At 40.1% G+C, this 24,490-nt stretch overlaps 2 protein-coding genes and 1 long non-coding RNA gene across 4 annotated transcripts; 1 reads left to right on the forward strand and 2 right to left on the reverse strand.

The window, feature by feature from the left end:
• Positions 1-296: 296 nt before the first annotated feature.
• LOC139608871 (sarcoplasmic reticulum histidine-rich calcium-binding protein) lies at positions 297-3,646 on the reverse strand. Of its 2 annotated transcripts, XM_071462987.1 has the most exons (6): positions 2,450-3,646; positions 1,431-1,549; positions 1,249-1,320; positions 1,105-1,159; positions 964-1,000; positions 297-874 (listed from the first exon to the last, which is right to left on the reverse strand). In XM_071462987.1, exons 1-6 carry the CDS (start codon positions 3,291-3,293, stop codon positions 853-855), a joined length of 1,149 nt encoding a protein of 382 aa, XP_071319088.1. In that variant the 5' UTR covers positions 3,294-3,646; the 3' UTR covers positions 297-852. The 2 variants fall into 2 exon arrangements, with proteins under 2 accessions (XP_071319088.1, XP_071319089.1); XM_071462988.1 differs by lacking the exon at positions 297-874 and having other exon boundaries at positions 960-1,000; positions 2,450-3,433.
• A 1,797-nt stretch (positions 3,647-5,443) lies between these two features.
• LOC139609078 (transient receptor potential cation channel subfamily M member 4-like) lies at positions 5,444-23,087 on the reverse strand. The gene is made up of 28 exons (XM_071463330.1): positions 22,946-23,087; positions 21,591-21,652; positions 21,305-21,482; positions 20,657-20,837; positions 19,018-19,187; positions 18,509-18,686; positions 17,760-17,824; positions 17,403-17,636; positions 15,933-16,035; positions 15,714-15,835; positions 15,145-15,432; positions 14,924-15,025; positions 14,355-14,483; positions 14,053-14,182; positions 13,650-13,795; positions 13,315-13,427; positions 13,036-13,149; positions 12,794-12,843; positions 12,415-12,653; positions 12,056-12,171; positions 11,050-11,182; positions 10,771-10,945; positions 10,478-10,643; positions 10,206-10,387; positions 9,975-10,107; positions 9,810-9,882; positions 9,015-9,108; positions 5,444-6,052 (listed from the first exon to the last, which is right to left on the reverse strand). Exons 1-28 carry the CDS (start codon positions 23,012-23,014, stop codon positions 6,021-6,023), a joined length of 3,777 nt encoding a protein of 1,258 aa, XP_071319431.1. The 5' UTR covers positions 23,015-23,087; the 3' UTR covers positions 5,444-6,020.
• On the forward strand, positions 22,358-23,193 carry LOC139609083 (uncharacterized). Its single transcript, XR_011685152.1, has 3 exons — positions 22,358-22,425; positions 22,652-22,748; positions 23,052-23,193. It is a non-coding gene; the product is annotated as an uncharacterized lncRNA (long non-coding RNA).
• The last annotated feature ends 1,297 nt before the right edge of the window (positions 23,194-24,490 follow it).

Below are 24,490 nucleotides of genomic sequence, written 5' to 3' on the forward strand. Positions count from 1 at the left end.
AGGTGTTGACCACCGCATCCTTCAGGTTGGTCTCAAAGTAGTACTGTAGAAATGCAACTGTGTGTGTGGCTACGTATGTATGTAAATGTATGTGCCATAAGCTGAAACAAAATACCTAACTTTATCAACAGAGTTTGAAGTTCTAGCTGTAACGCAGTTTAAAGGCGCCCTTTACCCAACTTACTGCCATTGTGTTATTTAACATAAACTGCGGTTTATGTGAGTAGGGTAGGCCACAGTTGTGAGTGCATGCACAACAATACATCTGCAAATAGGAGTCAGTAAACAATGTGAAATAGGGTAAGAATATATATATATTTATATATATATATATGACCTGTGCATGTGAAGTTTTATAGATAAGGAGAAATTTATTATCAGGTGAGAATCAGTAGCAGTGCAACAACATGTAAAATTGTACTGTAGCATGTTACAAACTCAAAGGACTTAACCCAAGACATGTTATATTTACATGTTGCATGAGTGGACTTCATTGTTCTGGTGCATTAGTACAGACTCCTGCCACAAAGATGGGCCTATGAACATTTTTGCTCATCTATAACTACAATAATGCTAAAAAAAAAAAAAAAAAAAATCTGAACAAATAATAGCCATCAAAAATATACAATATGTAGGTAAGGAAAAGGTCATTAAATTAAATATTTCAGCTTGTAGTACAAGGGTAATTACAAATCCTAAACATGAGTTAACACATACATTGGTATTTATTTGTTTTTCAGCTGTGTAGTGATGAGTGACACTCCAAGTAGTGAGGTACGAGCAGCTTGACGCGGGAGCGCAGCACTGTATGTGACTGCATGGTGGCGCCAGAGGACAAAGTCTCCAGGGTGCTCAGAGTAGGGAGGCAACAGTCCTGCAAGACAAAGGCCAGGGCATGAGAAAACAATGGACAGTTATTGCGTCACTGAACAGACCAATGCACTGTGGAGTGAGAAAACCTACTGAAAGAGGGACCCAGTTAGCTCATCAACGAGGCCACCTGAAAAAAGGTTAAGTACAAAAATGAAGGTTGCCAAGGTTGACAAAATAAACGAACACACAATGGTACATGCACCGTATGACTAATTAACTTCCAGTATTTACCTGGTGTGCATATTGTGTCACACAGTATGGGGCAAAGGTAGCAGGATGAGCATCCCTGGAAGACAAAAAGGGTTAACATGAGGAGCTTCGTGTCTTACCCAAATGCTGGTTGTTATTTACGGCGAGGACGGTGAAGATGCTTACTTGGCAGTGCTCACAGTGATCCGACTCATCTCCCTCTTCACAGGGGCACTTGTCACAGTTATCAGAGCAATGCTAACAGACACACAATGGACAGTTGTGTTCATTAACTCATATACTACCGTTGTTATTTAGTGAGACTTATTTCTAAACAGTGTCAGGGTAGTCCCACCACATCATTTTACCTCACAAATGGTGCAAACGCTACACAAAGAGCCAGAGTGGAATTGTGGCATGTCGGCGGCGACCTCCTCTTCACTTATGTCTTCCTGGTTTTCTGCTGTGTGGACAGCTTCAGAATCATCTATGAAAAGTCAGCAGAAAAAAATTAGACTTATATATTGGCTAATGTAAATGTAAAAAAGCCGATAAGTAAATAGAAACTGTAAAATGTCCCGCTCACTACTTATCTTGGTCACAGTTCTTAAAAAAAACACATCTAAGGGATCGGTATTAAGATTTTTTCAATGTTACATGTGTATGTTTAAACTCCCAAATATCATAATCAGTACTGGCCTTAAAGATCTAGTCTGAGCTATAGCTTCTACTTCATGTAAACCAGATCATGTTGTGGAGCCTAACTGTCAGGTTGTGTTTAATGCTGATATGCTTAATATTTCAAATGATTCAGCTGTAGAGACTGAGCACTGAGGATGAGACACTAAGAGTAGATAACCTTTATAGGGAAGACCAAATGTGCAGTAGGTCCTTGTAAAAAAAAAGTACAAGACGTAAGGTCCAAGTGAGTGAAGTTCCCCCACCACTAATAGATTATATGAAATTGGCTTCTGTGCAGATGTATCACTTGTAAAGACCGGCGTGAACACAAAAACACTTTGGACAAATAAACTCTCACCACCGCAGCCAGTGATCAACAAGTGTTGGTTTTTCTGAATTTACAGTTTCACAGTAACAGTTTTGTCCCAAAATAGCCACATTGGCTCAACAAAAGGTATGAATGGTTAAATAGTACAGGGTGCCAGCTACCACACAGATAAGCCAGCCTATTTTAGGACTGATATGTATGACAGTGATCCTGCAGTAGCTGCCTAACAAAGCCAGGAAGCTACGTCAGAGTTAAGAAAAGGACCCAAGAAAAATAATCATTTGTCATATTTTAGCAAATTATTTTGTTTAGTTTCCATAAACCATCAATGTGTTTAAAATATATCTAAAAACTCAATCTATTAAAAAGTGCATATACCGTCTTCCTCTGCCCCAGCTGCATCCTCTTCCTCAGCATCATCAGCCTCCTCTTCCTCTTCAGAGGCATCCTCTTCCTCTTCAGAAGCATCCTCATCCTCTTCACTTTCAGCTGCGGCCTCCACATCCTCATCAGCGTCCTCCTGTTCCTCCTCCTCCTCCTCCTCCTCATCTTCCTCATCTGAAGCACCTTCCTCCTCCTCAGCAGCCTCCTCCTCTCCATCTTCCTCAGTCTCCTCTTCCTCAGAGGCTTCCTCCTCCTCCTCTGCTTCCTCCTCCTCCTCTGCTTCCTCATCAGCAGTCTCCTCTTCCTCCTCTGCTTCTCCTTCCTCCTCCTCATCCTCCTCTTCCTCAGCAGCCTCCTCCTCCTCCTCCTCCTCCTCTTCATCTTCCTCATCAGCATCCTCATCCTCAGAGGCTTCCTCCCCCTCTGCTTCCTCATCAACAGTCTCCTCTTCCTCCTCCTCTGCTTCTCCTGCCTCCTCATCCTCCTCCTCCTCTGCTTCTCCTGCCTCCTCTTCCTCCTCCTCCTCTACTTCTCCTGCCTCCTCTTCCTCCTCAGCCTCCCCCTCTTCCTCGTCTGCCTCCTGTTCATCAGTCTCGTCCTCATCATCTGATTCGTCTTCACCTTCCTCTTCTGCTACCTGTTCCTCTTCCTCGCCAGCACCACCATCACTCTGAGTGGTTTCCCCCTCCTCTGCCACGACCTCCTCATCATTTCTGGCTTGGAGATCTGCTTCTGCTTCAGCCACATCCTGGGCACTCACTACCCCAGAAAGTGTTACCTGGGACGGGCACAGAAGCACCAGCAGGAGCCCCACCACCCAGCCTTTCACAGGTGCCATCTTGAAGATTTACACAGCTCTTCTTAGCTACAAATCCACTCCAGGAAGAATGTCTGTGCCCTGTTTCTCCCACCAAAAACCAAAACGGTCGATGGGTTTTCAACACTTCAAAACCATAAAATCCACAGAAAATGTAAAAGAGCTGCAGAAGATTCAGGGATATTATTCAGGTCTTTGCTCCAGGCCGCAGAGAGAAGGGGAGAAGAGGGTTGTCTTCACAAGACTGACAGAGCAGTGTGCCAGCCTTGTGCTGGGAACACAGAGGACACAGTGGAAACACAACTGGGTGTGTGGTGTAGTTGTATGGCTCTGTGTGCGTGAGTGACAGAGGCACATGTCCAGGAAGAATGCTCCTGTTGCCCTTAACACAGTGTATTTGAGAGGTGGGCGTGTACTTATGGCAGTCAGGGGGGTTTTTGGACTGCAGGAGGGTGGGGGAAAGAGAGGTCAAAGAACATATGGAAATGAGAAGGAGGGGGAAGTCTAATTGCTGACATTAAATAATTCAAACTGAGGATGAAGTTTTCCTTTAATATAACCACTGTAGTCATAGTGCTAAACTTAACACGTTATATACATATATAAGTTCATATGTACATGTACTACATATATCCACATTTGCATGTGTATGAATGTGTGTTATTTATCACTATTATTACCATTTCTTTCCCTTTATTTATTTATGCATTCTTCTCTTTCTCTGTAATGGTGACGCATGAAACTTTCCCATGTCAGTAAATCACCCAGAGCACAAAAGATCCAAATCCATAAAAATGTGGTAACAAAGTAAGTAAATGAATGAATGAATAATTACATGAAATTAAAACCAAACTGATGATTGTACAGTGAAGAAATTCTTTATAAGACACAAAAGAAAAGCAGATGGCATCCTCACACTCCAACAACTTTGACTTTTGCTGCATATTCTCAGCCCAATAAAGCTGTTGGAGGAGTAATGAAGTGCTCCGCTCTCCTATGACTGAATTTACCATTAAATGTGGTTGAAACTCAGTATTGCATGTTCACATCAACTCTGCTGCACATTTGAATGTTGACCCATTTTGAATAAAAGCCTAACTGAAGGTCAATGTAATAAAAAAAAAATGTAAATGGCTTGAAATATGAGGGAATGCAATGCCATTCCCAAAGCACAGCACAGCATGTCAGGATGATGTATGGAATGGACCCAAATAGAAGAAAATGGAGGTGATAGTGGTCTGCACATGTGTAGCGTGCTAGACGCAGACAAGGGCAGCTGACATTCCCAAGAAACGGTTTACATTTGAACATTTTTGCTCCAGGGTTTTGATTAAGAGAGACAGAAAGGACATTTAGGTTCAGCAGAATTGTTGTTGAATGGTTGAATGTGAACTAAGGAGCATTTAAGTTAAAATGACTGAGACACAGAGACATTGGGAGTGAGACACACAATCAGTTACATAGGTACATATTTCCACATGCAGAAAGAGGGCGGGAAGGCGGAGAGTGATGACAGCGCCTCTCTCTCAGTGCGAGCCGCTGGTGCGATTGACAGGTGGCCCAGCCGGCTATTTACAGTAAAGGCTCCTTCAACAGCCCGGCTCCGCTATGTGACCTTCAATAGAGCTCTGGCATACTGAAAATAAGTACCGTGGTGCACTTTTAACACTATCCATATCCCCCTCTCTTTACAGCAAGTCCAACCACCTCGCTTCCAAGTCGACACTTTTCCCTGCAAATTTACATCATTTGATCCCAAAACCTGTTCATTTTTTACTGGTTTCTTTGAGCCACTCTCACCTGACACCAGAGAATCCCCATTATTTGTCATTAAAGGAGCAGTTCAACATTTTGAGAAATATACTTATTTGCTTTCTTGCCAACAGCTAGATGGTAAATATGTAGCCGGAACCAGCAGCTGGTTAGCTTAGCTTAGCATAAAAACTGGGGAACAAGGGGAAACAGCTAGCCTAGCCTAAAGCTCAGTAATTAACATGTTATATCTCAAGCCAGGCTGGCTGATGTCCTGTTTTCAGTCTGTGTGCTAAGCTAAGCTAAGCTAAGCTAAGCTAACTCTGGTATTTGCTGGCTCGTTAAAGTGGTATTGATCTATTCATCTAACTCTCTAAAAGAATTTGAATGTATTAGCATTATTTTTGTAACAGTAACAGTAGAGTTTTAAGAATGTTTTAATTATATGTACAGTTTATTGAACATAATAAAATACTGTAGGAGAACAAATACACAATTTAACATTTCAGATTGTAAAAATCCACCCTTTAGCCAGAATGTAATGTAACCCCTGTTAACAACATCAAAGTTTTTAACAATAAAAACTATAAAAACCTTTAAAAAAAAAAAAGAATTCCAGCTTTCAGCTTAAAACTACAGCAATAAAGACATAAAAGCATTGGCAAATAAAATACACATAATATATCATACCACATTATATCATACCACATCATAAATACACGCCTTGTCTTTGGCATTAGAGTAAGATAGATTGCACACTTAGAATATCATCTTTTGCATTTACTCAGCACTGTAACAAGAAGTGATGGCCTATCTTTCTCTTTTTTAAGTAAAGACTCATTGAGAATCTTTGGTGAAGTCCAGTGAGTTCAGTCCATAACATGGCTGGAAAGTATTGAGATTGATGGGTGCGTAGCATGAGAACAGCCTAAGTAAAAGCACTTCAGTCTTGTCTTTTACTAACCCTGAGCAAGTGAAGGCATCACCAAGGTTGAATCAGGTGGAACCCGATGAAGACGGAAATGCATCTGTGTAGAGGAAGAAGCATAGTGAGGTGACTGATGGGACAAAGTTTGGTATGAATGTCTTCAGTCAAACACACCTGTGACATTCCAACATGCAGACTGTTTCTCATTTGTGTGAAGATACATCTATGTTAACTATTGACTTAACTATACATTTTTTGCTCTTGTCGTTTGTTGTCTTACATATTTTATGGACTATAATACATCTATCTTTGAAAGCCAAACCTTTAATCCCTTTTTTTTTCATTATTTAATGTTTCAAACTTCTGTAGCTTTTATAATGAATCACAATTTAATGATTTAAGTGTTTCTATGCCTTCTGATACATTTTCTACTTTCCACTTGAATATAAGAAGTCTTTCTAGCAATTATTATAAATTCATTCATTATTTATGTTTATTCAAACATGATTTTTCTATCATTGCTTTATCAGAAACTTGGCTTACAGAAGCCTCTAAAGACATGTTTAAATGACCTAAATACAATGCAGTTCACTACATAAGAGGAAATAGATCTGGAGGTGGTGTGTCTCTATTTATTCATGAAGACTATGCATTTAAAGTAAGAGAAGATTTCTCTCTGAAGTTAGATGGGCCTGAGGTGGAATCTGTTTTTATAGAGCTCTCTGGTGTTCCCGGTGGAAAGAATATTATTGTTGGTGCTATATATCGCCCTCCTGACTCTGTTCTCAATGATTTTAATGATAGTTTGTCCAGCTTGCTTTATAAATAATAAAAATAAAATCTGCTATATTCTAGGAGATTTTAACATAAACCTCTTAAAAAATAAATCTCATACTCAAACTGGAGATTTTCTCAATACTCTTTATTCTAATTACTTTTTCCCGCTTATTCATAAATCTACACGTGTAAAAGACAATTCAGCAACTTTGATCGATAATATTCTAACAAATTCATTCAGTGAAGGAATGAAATCTGGTACTCAGACTTGTCAGATCATTTCCCCATATTCCAGTATTCTTTAATTAAGTTACATAGACCTAAACCTATTAAAGAAATAATGCAAAAAAGAATTATGAGTAAAGGAAATATTTCCAAATTCGAGGATATGCTTGCCAGTACTTCATGGAATGATCCTTATGAGGAAAACCATGCTGACCATGCATATCAACATTTTATCAAAGTCATCAATTGTTGTTTCAATGATTGTTTTCCAATTGGTAATTTTACTAAGAAGAGTCAAGACTTCAACAAGCCCTGGTTTACAAATGATTTGCTGAAACGTTTAAGGAAAAAGAACAAAATACACAGAAAATGCGTTTCAAATCCTATTCCTCTTGCCCATGGTGTTTACAAAGCCTATAGAAATAAATATGTTCATTCCATTAGATTAGTAAAAAAGAAATATTACAGTGAAAAATTTAAGAACTGCTCAAATGCTATTAAAACCACACGGAAAGTGATCAATCAGTTGTTGCAAAAAGAAAGAACTGCTTCAGAGCTGCCTTCTGTCTTCCTAGATGGTGTAAATTCTCTTAACAGTCCATTTGAGATAGTTGAAAAATTTAATGAATTCTTTATCAATATTGGTTATGAACTAGCTGACAAAATTCCTCCTTGTCATGGTAATCCATTGGACTTTATTCCAGGAAATTTTCCTAGTTTCTCTTCTTTTAAGCCTCCTGATATCCAAGAAATAAGTGACATAATTGATGAACTAAAAACATCTTCAGCTGGTCATGATAATATCTCTGCATGTCTTGTCAAGCAGGTGAAACAGTCAATATTACAGCCACTGGTTCACATTTTTTCTTTGACCTTGAAAACAGGCATTGTGCCAGAGGACCTAAAAGTTGCTAGAGTTATTCCTTTATTTAAAGCAGATGATCCATGTTGTTTTAGTAATTATAGACCCATATCTATCCTTACGTGTTTTTCAAAAATATTAGAAAAAATTATTTACAAAAGGATGCTTTTGCATTTAGATTTCAATTCAATTATTTATAAACACCAGTATGGCTTTCGGAAAAACCATTCTACTTACTTATTGTTGTTGACGAGAGTTTGAATTGGAGAGATCAGATCGATTGTGTTAATAGAAAGATAAACAAATCTATTGGCATTATAAGGAGGATTAGTTATCTTGTCACTACAAACTGTCTCCTTACTCTTTATTATAGTTTAATTTATCCTCATTTGTCTTACTGTAATATAGTTTGGGCAAGTACATTTCCTTCCACTCTTCACAAAACTTTGATCCTCCAGAAACGCTTTGTTAGGATTGCTACTCGATCAGAGTCACACATTTCATCTGCTCCTTTATTTCAGAAACTTCAGATTCTAAGTATTTATGACATTAATATTTTTCAAATATGTGTTTTTCTTTATAAGATATTCTCAAATGAAGGAAATATTACAGAACAATTCAAGATTTATTTCAATGAAAATTCAAAAGTTCATTCTTACTCAACACGCCAATCTGCAAATCTTCATCTCCCGAAACTCCTCACTATCAGAGGTCAATTTACAATTAGATTTAGAGGTACTAAGTTATGGAACAGTTTCTCCCATTTAGCAAAAAAAATGTTCTTCTGTGAATTGTTTTAAAAAATGTTTAAAAGGTCATTTAAGTGCTGTTTTGTAATTGTCTATGTTGGTATTTTATTATTTTTCTCACTATTATTGTTATTATTGCTAATGAGTTACTAATGGACACACGTACACGTACACACATCCACACACACACTTATATTTTCAGTTTTTTTTTTTTTTACATATATTATTGTTGTTAGTCATTATTATTTTTATTAATTTTTTCATGTTATTTTGTGTTTTTTTATATTAAACTATAATATAAGGTGGAGGCTTAAAAATAAGCCCATTGTGACTTTTTGCCTCTCCCTGCACTGTCCTATTGTTATCAATCATGTTTTATGTTGTATTCTCTTAACTTTGTGCAAAATATAGAAAAAAAAAAAAAAAAAAAAAATGTTCTTTGCAAGTACCTCTCAATGTAGGTGGAGGCCGAGGAGGTTTGAACGTGCTGCCTTGTGCCAAAGTATCCACAATCCAGCTGAGCGCGTTTGAGCAATACTCCATCTGGAAGGAAAGAACGTATTAGCAAAAATTACTCTGCTAGAAAACGGCCATTTCCAAACTGTATATACTATAACACCTGAGGGAAAAACATTATTTAAGTTCCATTATACAGAAGGCCAAAGGATTATATTTTTATTTACTTTATTTATCATATGGTGGAATTTTGTAGTCTAAATTAAAGTTATAAGCACATTCTTTCTGATACTCTTGAGGATGGGAATGAGAATATCACATAGTCCCAATTGAGATCAGCTTAAGGGAACAGTTCAAAATTCTGGGAAATACCCTTATTTACTTTTTGGCAGACTGTCAGCTGAGAAGCATCTGCCTGTTAAATGTGAGGCTATCATAAGAAGTTCAGCTTAATATAAAGGCTGGAACCAGGAGAAACAGTCACCCTGGCTACCAGCACCTCAAAAGGTTAGCAATTAACATATTATATCCTGTTTTGCAGGTTATACAGTAGCTTTATATTTACTATACAGACATGAGAGTGGTATCAATTTTCTCATCTAACTAAAATGTCAAGCCATTCCTTTAACAAATATGTGTTATTTTCCTTACCTTAACACATACTGTCATATCCATATCACAACACAGTCTTATAGTTGTCATGACATATATCACCCAGCCCTGCTGGGTACAAACATGATCTTTTGACACCACGTATATATAAAGAAAACATTTTGATATAATCTTACCTCATTCTCCAGAGCTCTCAGTCTGTGGTCAAAGTCTCTGCTTTCAGTGAGATGTTTAAGCACACCGTCCACTCTAAAAAAAAAAAAAAAAGAGGACATTCACCTCAGGTTGGTGGAGCCAGAAAATAATGATTTCACTGGTAATGTGTGGGAAGGTGTGCTTACTTGTCAGACACCCGTTTGAGCCTCTCAGAGTCACTGCTTTTCTGGATCTTGGTCTGTGCGGTCAGGAAGTCCTCTTTCTGAATGGTTTCCCATGTCATTAGCTTGTTAGCTGCTTTCCCTTTTAACTGTAGTACTGATAGAAAAGGCAAAAGTTGTTGCATTTAATATGTGACAGGCAATAATTGTATTACATTAATTAGACACACTTAAGACTCCTGTTCAAATACTCACCAAAGTGGTGGATCTTGATTGAGGGCACCTTGCGGATGACCCTCTTGATAAAGAGATTGAGATGAGAGAGGATGATGAAAGGGGGTGCCAGGGAAGGACGGGAGTGGTACTGAACAACCAAGTTGTAGCGCTGGAACTTCCAGTAGATGTCACTGTTTGCTTGCACTTCAGAAAATGTGTAGCTGTGTGGACACAAACAGAGTACAAGAGTGTTGTGTAGAGGCTGGCGTGTCAGTGTAGCCACAGAGACAGATTGGCAGAGTTTCTGTTACCTAAACATGGCGATGAGCAGGTTGATGAGCAGGATGTTGGTGACCAGCAGATAAATGACCAGCAGAATTACCACCAGCCAGTTACTGTATAGAGTTCTGCAGGGCTCTGCACCGCCATCAATCAACGTCACGTTGTGTGTGCAGGCCATGTCCCACTCCTTCCCCACTGGGACAGACATAAAAATATAATTTTAGTGAATTCTAATTATTCTGGAGAACTTTAGAGATGCAGCAGTTGTGAAAAAATACTTTTTTTGCCTATATTTGCACCATGCACACATAAACACTTATACCATCTATCTCTTCCACAGGAATCTGTCCAAAGATGTGCAAATACGGCCTGTAGAAAACCCGCCGGAAGATCCGATCTAGGCTAGGGTCGTAGGAATAAAGCAAAGCCTGGTTGGCTACTCCATATGCCATTAGCCACACCATCAGGAAGAAGAGGAAGAAGAAAACATCCTTCATCTGAACAGAGGAAATCAATTGTCTTGTTGTCATTATAATGCCCATAGCATACCTTATAACATTGGCAAAATGTCATCTTATGGAGATCTTTTGATATTTCTCACCATTTTGCCAACAATGATGATTTTTGGTCCCAGCTGTTTGTGAATGGCAAAGATGTGAATGAGGCGAAGGGTGAAGACCATGTAGTCCAAACAAAGGACATCCCTGCCAAATCCATACGACCAGTGGAACATCCTACAATACAAACAGAGTGAAGCAAATAAACTGTGGTCACAGCAACACCCAGTAACCAGTTTGTAAAATAACTACACCACTAAAAACTACACTGTAAAAATTACAGGACTCATGACAGAAATTTATTAGATTATTTGAATAACAATGAAAAGCACCTGTGAAATATATTCATGGAGTGTTTTTGTCTGATTTGTGCTTAATACTTTTTTCTTGAAATACAGATTATTCAGCCTCTTCATGTTCTGTTAATTACTGATCATTATCAGCTCAACCAGGAACATTAAACTTAAGACTATGTATTTATTTATTTATTTATTTATTTGATAGGGAAAATGCATGTTAATGACCATCAGTACAAAATACATGACGTCAACATGCTGGATTTTAGCAAAAATGCTCATTTATATCCATAGTGCCTTGGCAGGTAACATAAACACAAAACATTACAAGTCACAATACGCAAATACAAAGTACACAAATAAAGAGACAAATACATTTTGCTGCATGCTGAATTAAAAGTGATCGCAGATCTAGTTTGACTTAAGCCAATGTTTGAGATGTGTCTTAAAGGTGGAATTTGTGGGACACTCCCTTATTGCAAGTTGTAAGCCATTCCAATATTTACTGAGCACAGTTTGTCCAAATGTGACGCGCCTATGAGGCACCTCACAGTCGCCTCTAGTGGTCGCCCTCGTGCCAGTGCCACTGTCAACCCTCTGTATATATTGACCATGTGATCATTTTAATCAGGTGATAAGACAATGCTTTGTTTAAAGGCCATGAAGAACAAGAGCCTTGAAACACACATTTTGGCATAATCTAGTAACAGTAATAATAATAATAATAATATACATGTGCTGTGTGAAATCCCACCTGCAGATTAGTCCTATGATGAAGAGCAGGATGGCAGTGAGGTCACACTTGTTCCACACATCCTGAATATACACTCTGATCCTCTGACGCCAAGTCATCGACCCCAAAAAGAAAGTCTTGGAGAAGAAAACACCAACTTAAAACTGCATCCTATACAAAGCACATACAAGCTTTTTGATGATACATATCTAAAAACTGAATATCAAACAATGTTTTCAAGGACTGGTGAAATTCATTTAGCATAACACTTTGCAAAACTGTTTATTTTTGTTAAGTGTTTGGTGTGTCTCAATATATGATAAATGCTTTTGAATTACTTCATTTAATCAGGCGCTCTGTTTTGGTTTCTCTGCACTCACCTCCCGGATCTCCTCACACACGATTGTGAATATCCAGAAGTACAGCACATACTCGGTGATGGCCGGGCCAGAGGGTGGGGGGGGCTTGAAGTCCACCAAAAGCACGTAGGCAAAAAGCAGGAGGAAGAGGAAGTACATCAGGACGTTGCCCAAAAACGAGGTGACAGGTGCAAACCAGAACTGGCGCCATCTTGACACTATGAATGGACGCTTTGGTGGTCTGTGAGTATGACGTATGCCTGAAAGGAAGGTCATTAGATAGGGATTAGTAGCTGATCACTGCGGCTTAAAATAATTATTTCTGCCATCAGTCTTTCCTCTCCTCTGTTGTGCGAGTGACAACACTTTTTCAGGGGTGCTGCGTTTAAAGAGGACTCACCTTTGATGGTTGCTGTCCTGGGAGTGTGTGCTTCCTGAGCATCAGCTTCACTGGGACAACGACGACACAATTTTAATGAATTTGCACACTACAACAAATGCAAAGCAGTGGGTCACGTTTGAAAGTGCAAAGCCAATGCATGAAAAAAAACAGACAAAAACATGTAGTTAAAGGCAAAGGGGTGCCACTTGACAGTACTGAAGCTCTATAAAATAGCATGAAGTAATGTATATGAGTATTACATGTGCTTGATGTCTGAGAAAGAGAAGATGGTGGTGCCATAGAGGCTGTCGCTGTCCCGGCCCGGCCCCTCCTCATTAGGCTTCTCCTCCTCTTGCTGCTGGTCCTTGTCTTTCCTACAGGGGTGGAGGACATTGAAAAATTTTAGCATTCATACAGAGATACCACTGCACAAATACAAAGTGTGAATTTGTGCTGGAAATCAAACTGACGACAGTTCTGGGATCTCAATCCTCTGGATGCTAATAACAAACAGTTAGTGTGGAATATGTGGACTTCACCTGAAGGAGATGAGGTTGGTGTAGCAGAGGATGGGGCAGAAGAAGGTGAGCAGGAGCTTCCACACCTCTGTGTTCCTCTTCATGTCCCCCCACCAGATCTGGGACAACAGAGACTGGAGGAGGAGAGACCATTTTTGTCATGTGAAAATATGGTAACACTGTAACTCAGTTTCCCTTTACAAGTTATGGTAGATTCTAATGGGGAAGGACAGTGGGTATAATTAATTATTTCGAGTTTTTAAATCAAGATATGCAATTAAGTTTAACACACATGAACCAATGAAGCAGTGACTCGGTTCCATTGTTGTCTTTCATGTGCGAACGCAGTGACACACCTGTACTCCGTCGTGGCTGAAGAAGAGCCGTGCGTCAGCGCTCATGCCCATCTGGAGGCAGGTGGTACCACCCCACACTGGAGACTGTCTGATCAGCAGGGTGAAAGAGCGACTCTCGTTGCTCCGATAGCAAGAGCTGAAGATGTCTGACGGGTGAGAAAGAAGTGCAGACAGAGTTCGGTTATCATGCAGCGGACATGCATGCATCGCTTCATTTAATGCAGAACCCATGAAATGCCCAATACTAGCAACATTGAGGCTTTAATAAGGAGCTAACAGCTAAATCACTCATTATCCAAAGAGTGGCAAACTATCAGTGGGTAGATCATGTGAATTTTTTTTATTTTTTTTATCACTTATTGTTTAAAAGGGACATTAATGGATGATGCATTCAGGGTCTTACCATGTGCCAGAGTCTCAAACCTCTGTGCCAGCTCTTTCATGGAGAGTTTGGTCTCAGTCTCAATCTCTAGCTTGGACAGCTCTCTCAGGATCTTACAGCCACTCAGAGCACTCAGCACTGACTCCCCTGCCTGGGAGAATCAACGAGGGATATCAGAGGAACCCATTTAAGGTACTTATAGGATCTAGAGCATTTTGCATTTAAGTCAGCAGTGCTGGTCATAAACATTTTTTTTTCTGTCACTTAGTTGATTAACTGCATCTGCAAACTTGAGATGAGCATGTACGTATCAAGAGATTTACCATCTCCCAGAAGAAAGTGGCCATCTCGCTGCGGTTCTGCAGAACAGCCCAGATGAAGAGCGAGGCCCAGGGGAAGAGGCAGCGTCTGTCCCGATACAAGCAGTCTCCACGCAGCAGCTTACTGGCACGCTGGGATGAATGACAAGAATTAACTACGGGTGTATCGGGGCAAAGGTGAGAAAGTAACAGTGAATTTTTACACGTGATTCACTTTTGTCTTTTAAAACCTCACAACAACAGTTTGCTATAAACTTAGTAGATACTTCATTAGGTGCAAAACCTAATACAAGAGCTCAGCCACAAAATCTACCTTTGCAAATATAATAATGGTCAGTTTTAGTTAACACTGTCAGACAAGTTGCTAATTCAACTGTATGTTTATTATCACTCGGGTTGCATTATGATATACTTACCGCATTATATTGAGAGGCATTTCTAATATTTTGCCCGCCCATTTATTATTATTTATTTATCATCAACTTTGAAAAGGTAGATTTTATGGCTGACTTGTTGTATTAGATTTTATAGGTGTAACTACATATGTCTACATATTCACAGGTTTGGAGTACCCGAAGAGCCCTCCTCTTGGATGTGATCTGTTCTAAGCCCAAAGCATCATAGTAGAATGGCTTGCAGACATCACCCATTAACAGCTCCAAGACCCTGGACACCTGAGGAAAAAGTAAACAGAGCAACAACACAAGAGTGGGAGTAAATAAGTTTTCTTCACATTATTTCTGATTTGTTTTCAGAAAAACTAAAGGAATAAAAAAAAAAAAAAAAAAAACACCTCAAAAAGGCTGATTTCTGTCGCTGGCCCACTCTGCATCTTCTCTGCTTCCACTTTAGAGGGTGAACCCTGCTGGTTTGACGGTGCTGTGGTTCCAAGCCGCTCCATGAGGTGGCGCTGTAGCAGGTGGTAAAGAAGTGTCCCATCAGCCACCGAGCGGTAGAGGCTCTCCAGCCTGCCATAGGTCAGGTAGTCCAGGATGTTGAGGCCGTTCTCAGTGAAAAGACGCACAAACTGAGGCTTGTCGTTGATCAGGGCATCTGTCATGGAGTCTTCCAAGTCTTCATACTGTACAATTGGACAAAGATGATTGTTAATTGAGCAGATTTCAATACAGGGCCAATAATTCATTAAACATTTTTGCTTATTTCATATCAACAATGCAACTGCACATCACTATGATGATAATAATAATAATAATAATAATAATAATAATAATAATAATAATAAAGTATTTGTACTTGATATAAAAAAATAAAAAAATAAAATACATAACACTAGTGCATCTACTTTACAGTGGGAGCATTTCTCTGAATGTAACGCCCGATGTGTTATTTTTCTCCCCTCACCCTCCAGTGGATGTCTCCATTGAAGAGTTCGCTCTTGGCAATGTCTACCCTGTTCCATGTGACTGCCAGCTTCAGCTCTTCATTGTAAGGGCTGGCGTCGACTGACGCACGGTGCTTACTAGCTGAAAAACACAGACGCACACCACAAACATCAAAATAAAGACAAAACATTTGAACTCTTGATAATATGAATTAGTTAGTATTAGTGTAAGTCTGTACCTCCCACTAAGGCTTTGAGCAGGACTGTATCAAAGTCATCTGGACCCTCCTGCTCTCCGTGGTAGATCGTAATCAAATCTCTGTTCTGGTAGATACTCAGAGCCTGGAGACAGAAAAAAAATGAAATTTTTGAACAAATGAGCACAATATTTGGTTGTACTGAGAAAGAAAAGATAGTGATGAAGAAAGATTAGATGATGAAGGGTACTGTCAACCCTGATATGCTGAATGAGCAGCATATCAGACATTTAAAGATTTCATCACAACATTTGAACCAAAGGAACAACAGTGATGAGTAGAAACAAATAAGATTAATGTAAGAGCGTGACTCCAATCAGTCCCCAGCTCAACAGATAGCAAATGACAACACAACTGGATTTTAAGCACTGATTACATTACTGTTTCAATAAGCGTTAGGACACTGATGAGCCACACACCTCTGAGGCAGCATGTGATGCTGGTGTCACAAAAACAACACATCTTTGTATGATGAGCTATGTAGCGGTAACAAATAGTTACATTTGCTCTTCAATGGACCTTTTTATAACAGAGACATCACAGCATGGAAAACACAGCAACAGCAGATAAACTTAACAACAAACGTGTCAGACTTAGTTAAGTTAATGCAAGAATTAAAAAACAGTCGTTAATCTTGTCAGTGCCTGCTGACCGTCAACTTCCATTTAAAACAAAGAGGAACAGTGAAGATACTGAACGGTGGCACTCAGCTTTTTTCATTTCATTCTGGAAATTTTCCAGTGTATTAGGGGGATTTTTGACTGCACATGTTCTCGGAAGATGATACAAAAAGAGTTATTTGAATGTTGTTGGCTATTTACTCTACAGCCAATCAATTTTCAGACTTCTGTGTTAAAAGAAAAGCCACATTGAAAGTGAAAATGACTTCCAAACCGCAGTTTGTGGTGTTAACTGTGGAGGAGCAAGAACAAATGAATAACAGCCAGCGGTTTCTGTAATCTGGGACAAACTGAGGCCAGAAGTAGCTTGACAAAGAGGCCAAAGTCTGCAAGGCAGCATGCTGATATTGTAACTGCTCTTAGAGGTTTAGCGGAAAAAAATGTGAGCTTGCCCTGAGGTTTGTGCTGAAAGAAAGAATATGGGGTCATAAAAAAATCAAAAGGCTTCAATCACTTGGGAGCATAAATATGCCCAACAAATGTATTGGCCATCTGCCCATTACATTATGAAATATCTTGTGTGACTAAAATTGGATTCTCGACCTTGACATTGAAAAACAACAGATCAAGGAGTGACTGAGAACATTTGAAAACCTCTGAGACCATGAATACCACAGTTAAATTTCATGGCAAGCGAGCCAGAAGTTGGCCACAACTGAACACACCAGCTGTTGAACATGCAAGATGAAGAAATCCCTCAGGCCTTCTTCTTCCTGTTCAGTATGTCAGTTACCGCACAATAACGACACACGCCTCTGTCCACAGCTCTTACTCGTTCAACTAGTTTGTCTGACTCCGCTTCAGAGGGGAAATACTTTTTAACCCGCTCCGCCACTCTGTCTTTCATATCCACACTGGGACCCGCCTCGCCATCCCCCTCGCTGGAAGACTGGACCGCCGGTGCCAACGCCAGGTTCTCCAAGACGTCACTCAAGAAGTCAGCCATGCCTCCTGAGCCGGCCAGCACCAGCCAGGGCATGTTGTTCTTCAGGGAAAGATCCACTCTCTGTCAGGAAAAGAGAGAGAGGGGGACATTTACTTATGGAATTAAATGGCATCATTAAAAAGTACATTTTATTATTTAAAGTGACCTCATATTTTCTTTGATCTTAAAGGGCTCTCACTGTACCTCCAGCATGCTGGCCTCCCCAGATATCAGCATACAAAGCACAGGGATGTCAATGCTGCCACTACCTGAAAAAATGCAAATGTTGTTTACAGATTCATACAGTGCATTGATAAATTATTTACTCATGCTGACTTTACTTTAACACAAACTTAGAATGATCAATCTGCATATTTTTCTTGTAAAGCAAGAGCTGACAGATCGTCACAGGCACAGAAAGAGCAGCCTGTTACATTTTTGAAAAATCTCTACTTGATTTTACACGTTGAGCTGCATCTCAAATTCATGCAGTGGCATGCAATGGCTTTCATCCAGTGGATGCCAAAGGATCCTCTTATCATCACACGGATCAATCAAAAAACCACAACAATAGGGCCAAATAGCTTAAAACCAGGGTGGAATGTGAGAGAACACATCCATGGGTGGAAAAGCTGAAGATCTGCTGTTTGATATAGTAAATGGATTTAATCCGTTTTCAGTTGACTTTAATTTCATTTAGTTTAGCTTAGTCTACAGCATCATTCCAGATGATGTGTTGTCACTCCTCATGCATGCACACTGGTTTCCCATATCCAGTTCTACCAGCTCTTCCGATGAATGAACAACAATACAACAGGACTACAAATGTTTAAGCCTACTTCCTTAGCTCACAAGTGTCACACTCTTAGGCTCTGCCACCGCAAACAATCGGTTTTTGTATCATCATTTTATATGTGATGGAGTAAATGAGATTTTATTATGCCATCTCTCACCCCAGATGCCTGTGCGCTGGTGGGAGATGTAGTCCTCCAGTTTGGCCCTGAACCCTGTTTCCCCTCCTCTGCGTCCCACACTCCCATCGTCTACCAGCAGGAAGGCCTGGTAGTTGTTGTCCAAGCAGCACGAGTCCCGAGTCATATTCTGGACGTAGTACTTTGCAGGAAAGCTGCCCTGCAAAAAAGGAAGAAATCAGAGTAGATTATTGCACAGTTTCTTCTACTACAGTTAAACAGCTACAGTGCATTGAATACCTGCGTTGCAATAGCTGTAATTCAATCAGAATTGCAGATTGTTCAGATGAATATATACTTTCTCCTTATTTTAAACAAGATGAAGTAGAAGATGAATGAACCCCCCATTAAATTTATTTCCTATTTGAATAATTTGTAACAAAAAAACTGCAACCGAAAGGACAGTGTTTAAATTCTAAAGCTAATATTAGACTGAGATCATTGTACGTGACCAGTGAACAGATATTTTTTAGAGGCTGAAGAAGTCCAACCTGAGGGTTGACCAGCTGCTGTCGGTTGTGCACCAGGCCCCACGGAGCGATGCCCAGCGCCACCACTTTGCTGAGGGAGACCGACGAGGCTGCGGTGGCATGATCCCTTACTGCCTCTCCAACACATCTGCCTACACCCTCACGCAAGCCTGCCGTCAGGATCCACGCCCCTGGGAGTTAAAGAAATGAGAAATTTTACTATTCCTGGGCAATGACTGCCATTTCATTCCTCAACAACCTCTGTACTAAAACATAAATCCCATGTCATATTTTACCAAATCCTTGAACTTACACCTCTTCAGAAAACTAAATATAATTTCATACATCTATATTTGCATTTCACATGCTTTCATCACTTAGCCCTTATTAATTCTTGCTATGGATTTCTTGCCAGTTCTATTCTGTCTTTGAAAAGCTAAAGTCTAACAAGAGTCATGCCCCTTGATACACATCTCATTTATGGTACAAAACAGACGGGGACTAAATTGTAGAAAACAAAACTGATAACACAGTAAAGAAACTGAAACCAGAAGGAAACAAGAGGAAGGAAACACTTTGTGGATCCCAAAGGGATGAATTCAAGTGTCATAGCAGAGCAGATTGCATGTGTATACCGATCTGTAAAAGAAGTAATTTGAAAGTTTGCACAAGAAAAAACTTGATAGACACCATGGTAATCCAAACAGCTGTTGTATGTTTTTATGTGTAACAACAGCTTTAGCATTTCTGCAGTACAAAAGCAACTCGTGTGTTCCCTCACCATTCTAAAACATCCTTTGCCTTTTCCGTGTTTGTATTTATTCCATGTAGCACCCTGTGTCTATGCGTGCGACTTGTGTGTATTATGTATTGTCTTCGCTTTGATCTGGGGCCTCCGAGAGAACAGCTAGTTAAAGTGACCTCAGATGACTGGAGATCAGTAACACCGTGTGCCACCTGCACTTGGCACAGTAGTCTGGAGGAAATGGCCATTGTAGTACCAAATTAGGATCAGACCCCAGAGAGTCATGTAGCATGACGGTATAGCATTTTGCAATGAGTGGATTTTTCCTGTCAAAACCACAAAAAGTTGGTTTTATGTGTTCCCAGAAAGAGTAGACTCATTATTTTACATTATTTGTCAGTTCTTTAGAAATGTTTATGAATCTGAGAGTGGTTTCACTTCACGCTGACCTCCTATGAAAATCCTTACATAAGCAAAAAAAAAAAAAATCTACAAGTGTGCCAGTTTTTAGGCTCTGATGTTAAATGATCAGGTTTAAATGGTACTATATCTTGATAGTATTTTTTTTTTTTTAATTTAATCTAAAAACATAGGGAAAAAAAAGTAGCTTAATCTGATGCAAATATAATCAGGCAAACAAATACTGCAACACAGGAGTGTCATAATAGTATGTGTGCCTGAATTAAAGGTAGGTACAACGGTCAAGCAGTCTGTAAAATCTTGACAATATATGCTGAACACAGACAAACTGCTTCACCGACTGAAGCTAACTGATATTATCAAGAGACTGTAAACAGTGTATGTAGATGTAATACTGTTAACTGGCTTCCGACCTATGACCCAGCTTTTCTAGCAGGGTTTAAAGTGGTGATTTAGTGACTCCAGAGTCACACTTTGCTTTCATGATGTGTTTACCTGTGCTTTGTGAGGCTTTCACAAGTCCCTGCCTGAGGACCTCCCGTACCCAGGTCTTCACCTTTGTCCTTCCTTCTCCACCCACAACAGAAACCACTAGATTGGGCGCAGGCAGGCCCCAATGGGCTGTCATCAGGGTGTAGACAATAGACGGGGCTGTGTCCCATGACAGACGCAGGAACTGAGATACCCAAGAGAAATAAAATTGATATTTGCTTGATTCCATGGAACAGACATGTTTCAAATGTGGGGAAATGAGTCAAAAGACAAACTCAGACTTCAAAAATAAAAGAAATGTGATCATTTCAGTACGATAGCACATCCTAAATCTCACTGCAAGTGCCTCTGATTGGGTATTAAAAACTAAATGAGCTTCTCTGTACATGTATGTGATCTCTCTCTTACTCGTATAGGTATGTGTTTGTTTACTCAAGTGCAGCAGCGGGTTAAAGGTTAGTAAAAGCAACCACGCTGACTACTACAGCTCTGGTGTATTTGAGCCATTATTTGTCCTTGAACCTTTAGAAGCATTTGTCTTTAAAACACTATCGTACTGCAGATTTGATCATTAAGTCTAAGGACTACAGGAATAAAGCATTTAATGAACCGGTGAGAGAACATTTATCAGGCTGACAGAAAAGCACCAACATGGCTATGCCTCTTGCTGGCTCCTGCAAACTGCAGCTCTCCAAAGGCATCGGTCGGGTACTCAGAGGAGTGCTGGGCGCTGTCCCAGTGGTTGACGATCGCTGTGCTGAAATAATCACCGAGAGCCACAGAGGCATGGGCATCTCTCGCACCCCCACACTGGCAAAGCGCACCATTACTGAGAGAGGTGAGAGGATAATACATCAATGTGAAAACATGATCATGTTATGAGGCATCAACACAGTCGTTAAAGAGACGAAGAAATGTGCTCCAGAGTTCACAGTACCTGAAAGAATCCTCTACAAAGGTGGTGCACACTCTTTTCTTTATGATTTTGGGGATCCAACTCTGAAAACATTATCAACAGGTTAATAGATTGAATTTATTGTTGTTTCAGCTTTGGAAACTTAACTCTGTCCCTACGCTTGTATGCCTGGAAATCACATGGGCGCAGGGTGTAGGAAACTCAGTTTAAATGAGAAATGTTGACTTTGGCTCTGTGAAATACCGGATGCTAGGCTGGTGAGATATGCTGCGCCCCAGCACCTGGCTGTGACTTCTGACGTGTTGCTGTAGTCTCAGCTCAAGCAAGAGAGAGAGACAGCGTGTGTGTGTGTAGGTGTGTGGTAGACACGAAGGTATCTTTGGTTCATGCAGTACATTCTGCAGGACAACTGCAAACCTCCTCAACAAACAAATGGGCCCCACTGAACTCTTTTTACAACTTGAAACTGGACTTGACTCTCTTTACCACTTTGAAACTAAACTTACACTATAAAGAGTTTGTTTTTTTTTATATTTAAAGAAATTAATTCCCAATTTACCGTTACTCTCTCTCAGCTCTCTCTCTCATTTTGACAGGTAAACATCTGGAGCCCCACATGTGGCTGCTAACCAGAAGGCTGCATTCCGTTTCGCTGTGCCAGCAGCCTTGTGTGTGAGCCAGCCGGGCACAACACCTGAGCCCCGGAACTGGCACAGCTAAACGGAATGCAGCCGCTTTTAACATCATTAGTTACACCTGTGACTCTTGAATCTTTGTTACACCTTTAACTTAAAGTATGAACCTTTGAAGTTATGGAGCGGTGAATATTTTGTAGCCTTATCTGTGGAAATGCAGGGTAAGAGCAATATATTCAGCAGCTTGTAATGGGCGGGTTCTCGTCTTTTTTTTTTTTTTTTTTTTTTTTTTTTTACCCTAACGTAAACATTGATTCAAACACTATATTAAGAAACTTAATTGTTAATTAGTTGTTGCTGGAAAAACAACAAGTTGACATATTTACAACTTACAACACTAAGCTTAACTTGGCTTAACTTCCGCCGGCTTGACGACTGACTTCGCAGTGTCAACAAACCCGAACAGAAACTAGCTGGCCTTCGCCTCGACAGGACATGTTTGCTTTCGACGCTGTCGCAGAGCCTTTAGTTGTCCCCCCGCATTGTGAGTATTACATTACTACACGGTCATTTGAGACGCGCTGTCCAATGCAGACTGTTTGTCCATCGTCATCGTGACTCATGACCAGAGGGAGTTTCTGACAGTCACAGCTTTCATTACTGCCTCTACTTTGTAAACTCCCTCCTCTTATTAAACTCTTAAAAAAAAAAACACCATTGCATCACAGAAAGCCTACCCACCTGGTCCTTCTCAGATTTGCGGATTTTGTCTCCGCCGTCTCCTCCTCCTTCTCCTTCTGTGTCTCTCATGTTTTTTTTTTTTCCCCCCCTTTGTTGTTCGACTCAGGGGGAGACAGGGCGGAGAGGCTTCAGGATTTCTGTCTGACCATTCCCCGGTGAACAGGCTAATGTACCGCACTGCTGAGGTTTATCCTGCCCCCGCATCCATGAAAAAACCATTTGCAAATGCGCTTCCAGCAGAGAGAGACAGAGGAAACAGGGTTTGCAGGACAGACACGGCACACAGGTGAGGGTGTGGTTTCACCGAAGGCACACACTTTGTAAATGCCATCCTCCAAACTTTGAAAATAGGTGGGGCCAGACCAAATCTCAGACATTTACTACCCTGGCTGTGAGCTGGGCCGCTGCTGATTGTAAGCCTATTACAGGATGAGTTAACGCCCCTCTCACTGGGAGAGTGATAACAGATGTTTTGAAGTTGGAAACGAAATGCTCTTGGTCGGTGAAGACACACATTTTGACACAACCGTAGCAGACAAGACAACTGACGACACACAGGCATGTGCTCTGAGCAATTTGTTACTGTCACGGTTGACTAAAAATATCACAGTGTCAGGCCTGGATTACCAAGAAGGGCAAATGCTCCTCAATGCCCCCACACTATCAAGCACAAGGAAAACCAGATATTTTTTTTTTTTTTTTTTTGCATACAGAAAAATTTTAAACATCAAATTTCAATAAGAAATTCATGTTCATCTTATTTAAGAAATCAGGTCCCAAAATCCTACTGTGCAGGTCCACAATATATGAAATGTGTAATACCTAGTGTGAGATTATTGTTGTGGAGCCTCTCTTTACCTTTTAAAAAGCTAATGAAGGTGCCCAACTAAGCAGGATTTAACCTGTGGGTGTCAATTTTGCATTTTTACTCATGAATCCCTGAGCAGCTTAATCCAATCAATGATGTACTAAAACTCCACATACTTGTTTCATATTAAATATTTATTGTACAATACTTTTAAATATTGAAGAATTTGTATTTTAAGATGTAAAATCATTCAGCATTTCACACAGCATTCAAACATCATCAACATGTGCTTACTGAGCATAAATCTATAACAAGTACCAGTCATTCAGAGCGTATACAGAGATATTTGGTTGTTAATACGTTAAGAACTCCTCAGCCACCTCCTTAGTCCATTACTGTTGCCATTCCTCTTGGCCCTATCTGCCGTATCCCTGCGGGTCGTTGGCCTTTTTCGACTCATCTTTTCCACTTTTGCTGAAGATGAATAAAGTGTTGGCCAGGTTGTGAAGCTGGCATGTCCCGAGCTGGCAGCCACGATGAGGTGCACGTCGTGGACGTAACTTCATTGCCATGCTGTCAACAATAAAGAGGAGAAAAAATTAGGATAGAAGGTAAACTTTGGCTCTCAAAACCGAGAAATAAACCTTTATGAAACAAAACAGTTTTCAGTAGGCTAGAAGTTGAATTTCACCTATAATTTTCACTCTGCATTAATCCTGCATTAATAGGCAACTACA

This window comes from Trachinotus anak, unplaced genomic scaffold (assembly GCF_046630095.1).
Source record: "Trachinotus anak isolate AG129_WGS33_773 ecotype Australia unplaced genomic scaffold, CSIRO_AGI_Tana_v1 ptg000025l, whole genome shotgun sequence".
Lineage (NCBI taxonomy): Eukaryota > Metazoa > Chordata > Actinopteri > Carangiformes > Carangidae > Trachinotus > Trachinotus anak.

Excerpts from the sequence above, each read along its gene's own strand:
- LOC139608871 (XM_071462987.1), bottom strand. The coding sequence starts at position 3,293 with ATGGCACCTGTGAAAGGCTGGGTGGTGGGGCTCCTGCTGGTGCTTCTG. Across the intron at positions 1,550-2,449 it reads AGCTGGGGCAGAGGAAGACG|ATGATTCTGAAGCTGTCCAC; the intron begins GTATATGCACTT and ends GACTTTTCATAG. Across the intron at positions 875-963 it reads CTAACTGGGTCCCTCTTTCA|GACTGTTGCCTCCCTACTCT; the intron begins GTAGGTTTTCTC and ends TTTGTCTTGCAG.
- LOC139609078 (XM_071463330.1), bottom strand. The coding sequence starts at position 23,014 with ATGAGAGACACAGAAGGAGAAGGAGGAGGAGACGGCGGAGACAAAATC. Across the intron at positions 15,026-15,144 it reads CAGAAATCAGCCTTTTTGAG|GTGTCCAGGGTCTTGGAGCT; the intron begins GTGTTTTTTTTT and ends CTTTTTCCTCAG. Across the intron at positions 10,388-10,477 it reads CTGCTCATCGCCATGTTTAG|CTACACATTTTCTGAAGTGC; the intron begins GTAACAGAAACT and ends GTGTCCACACAG.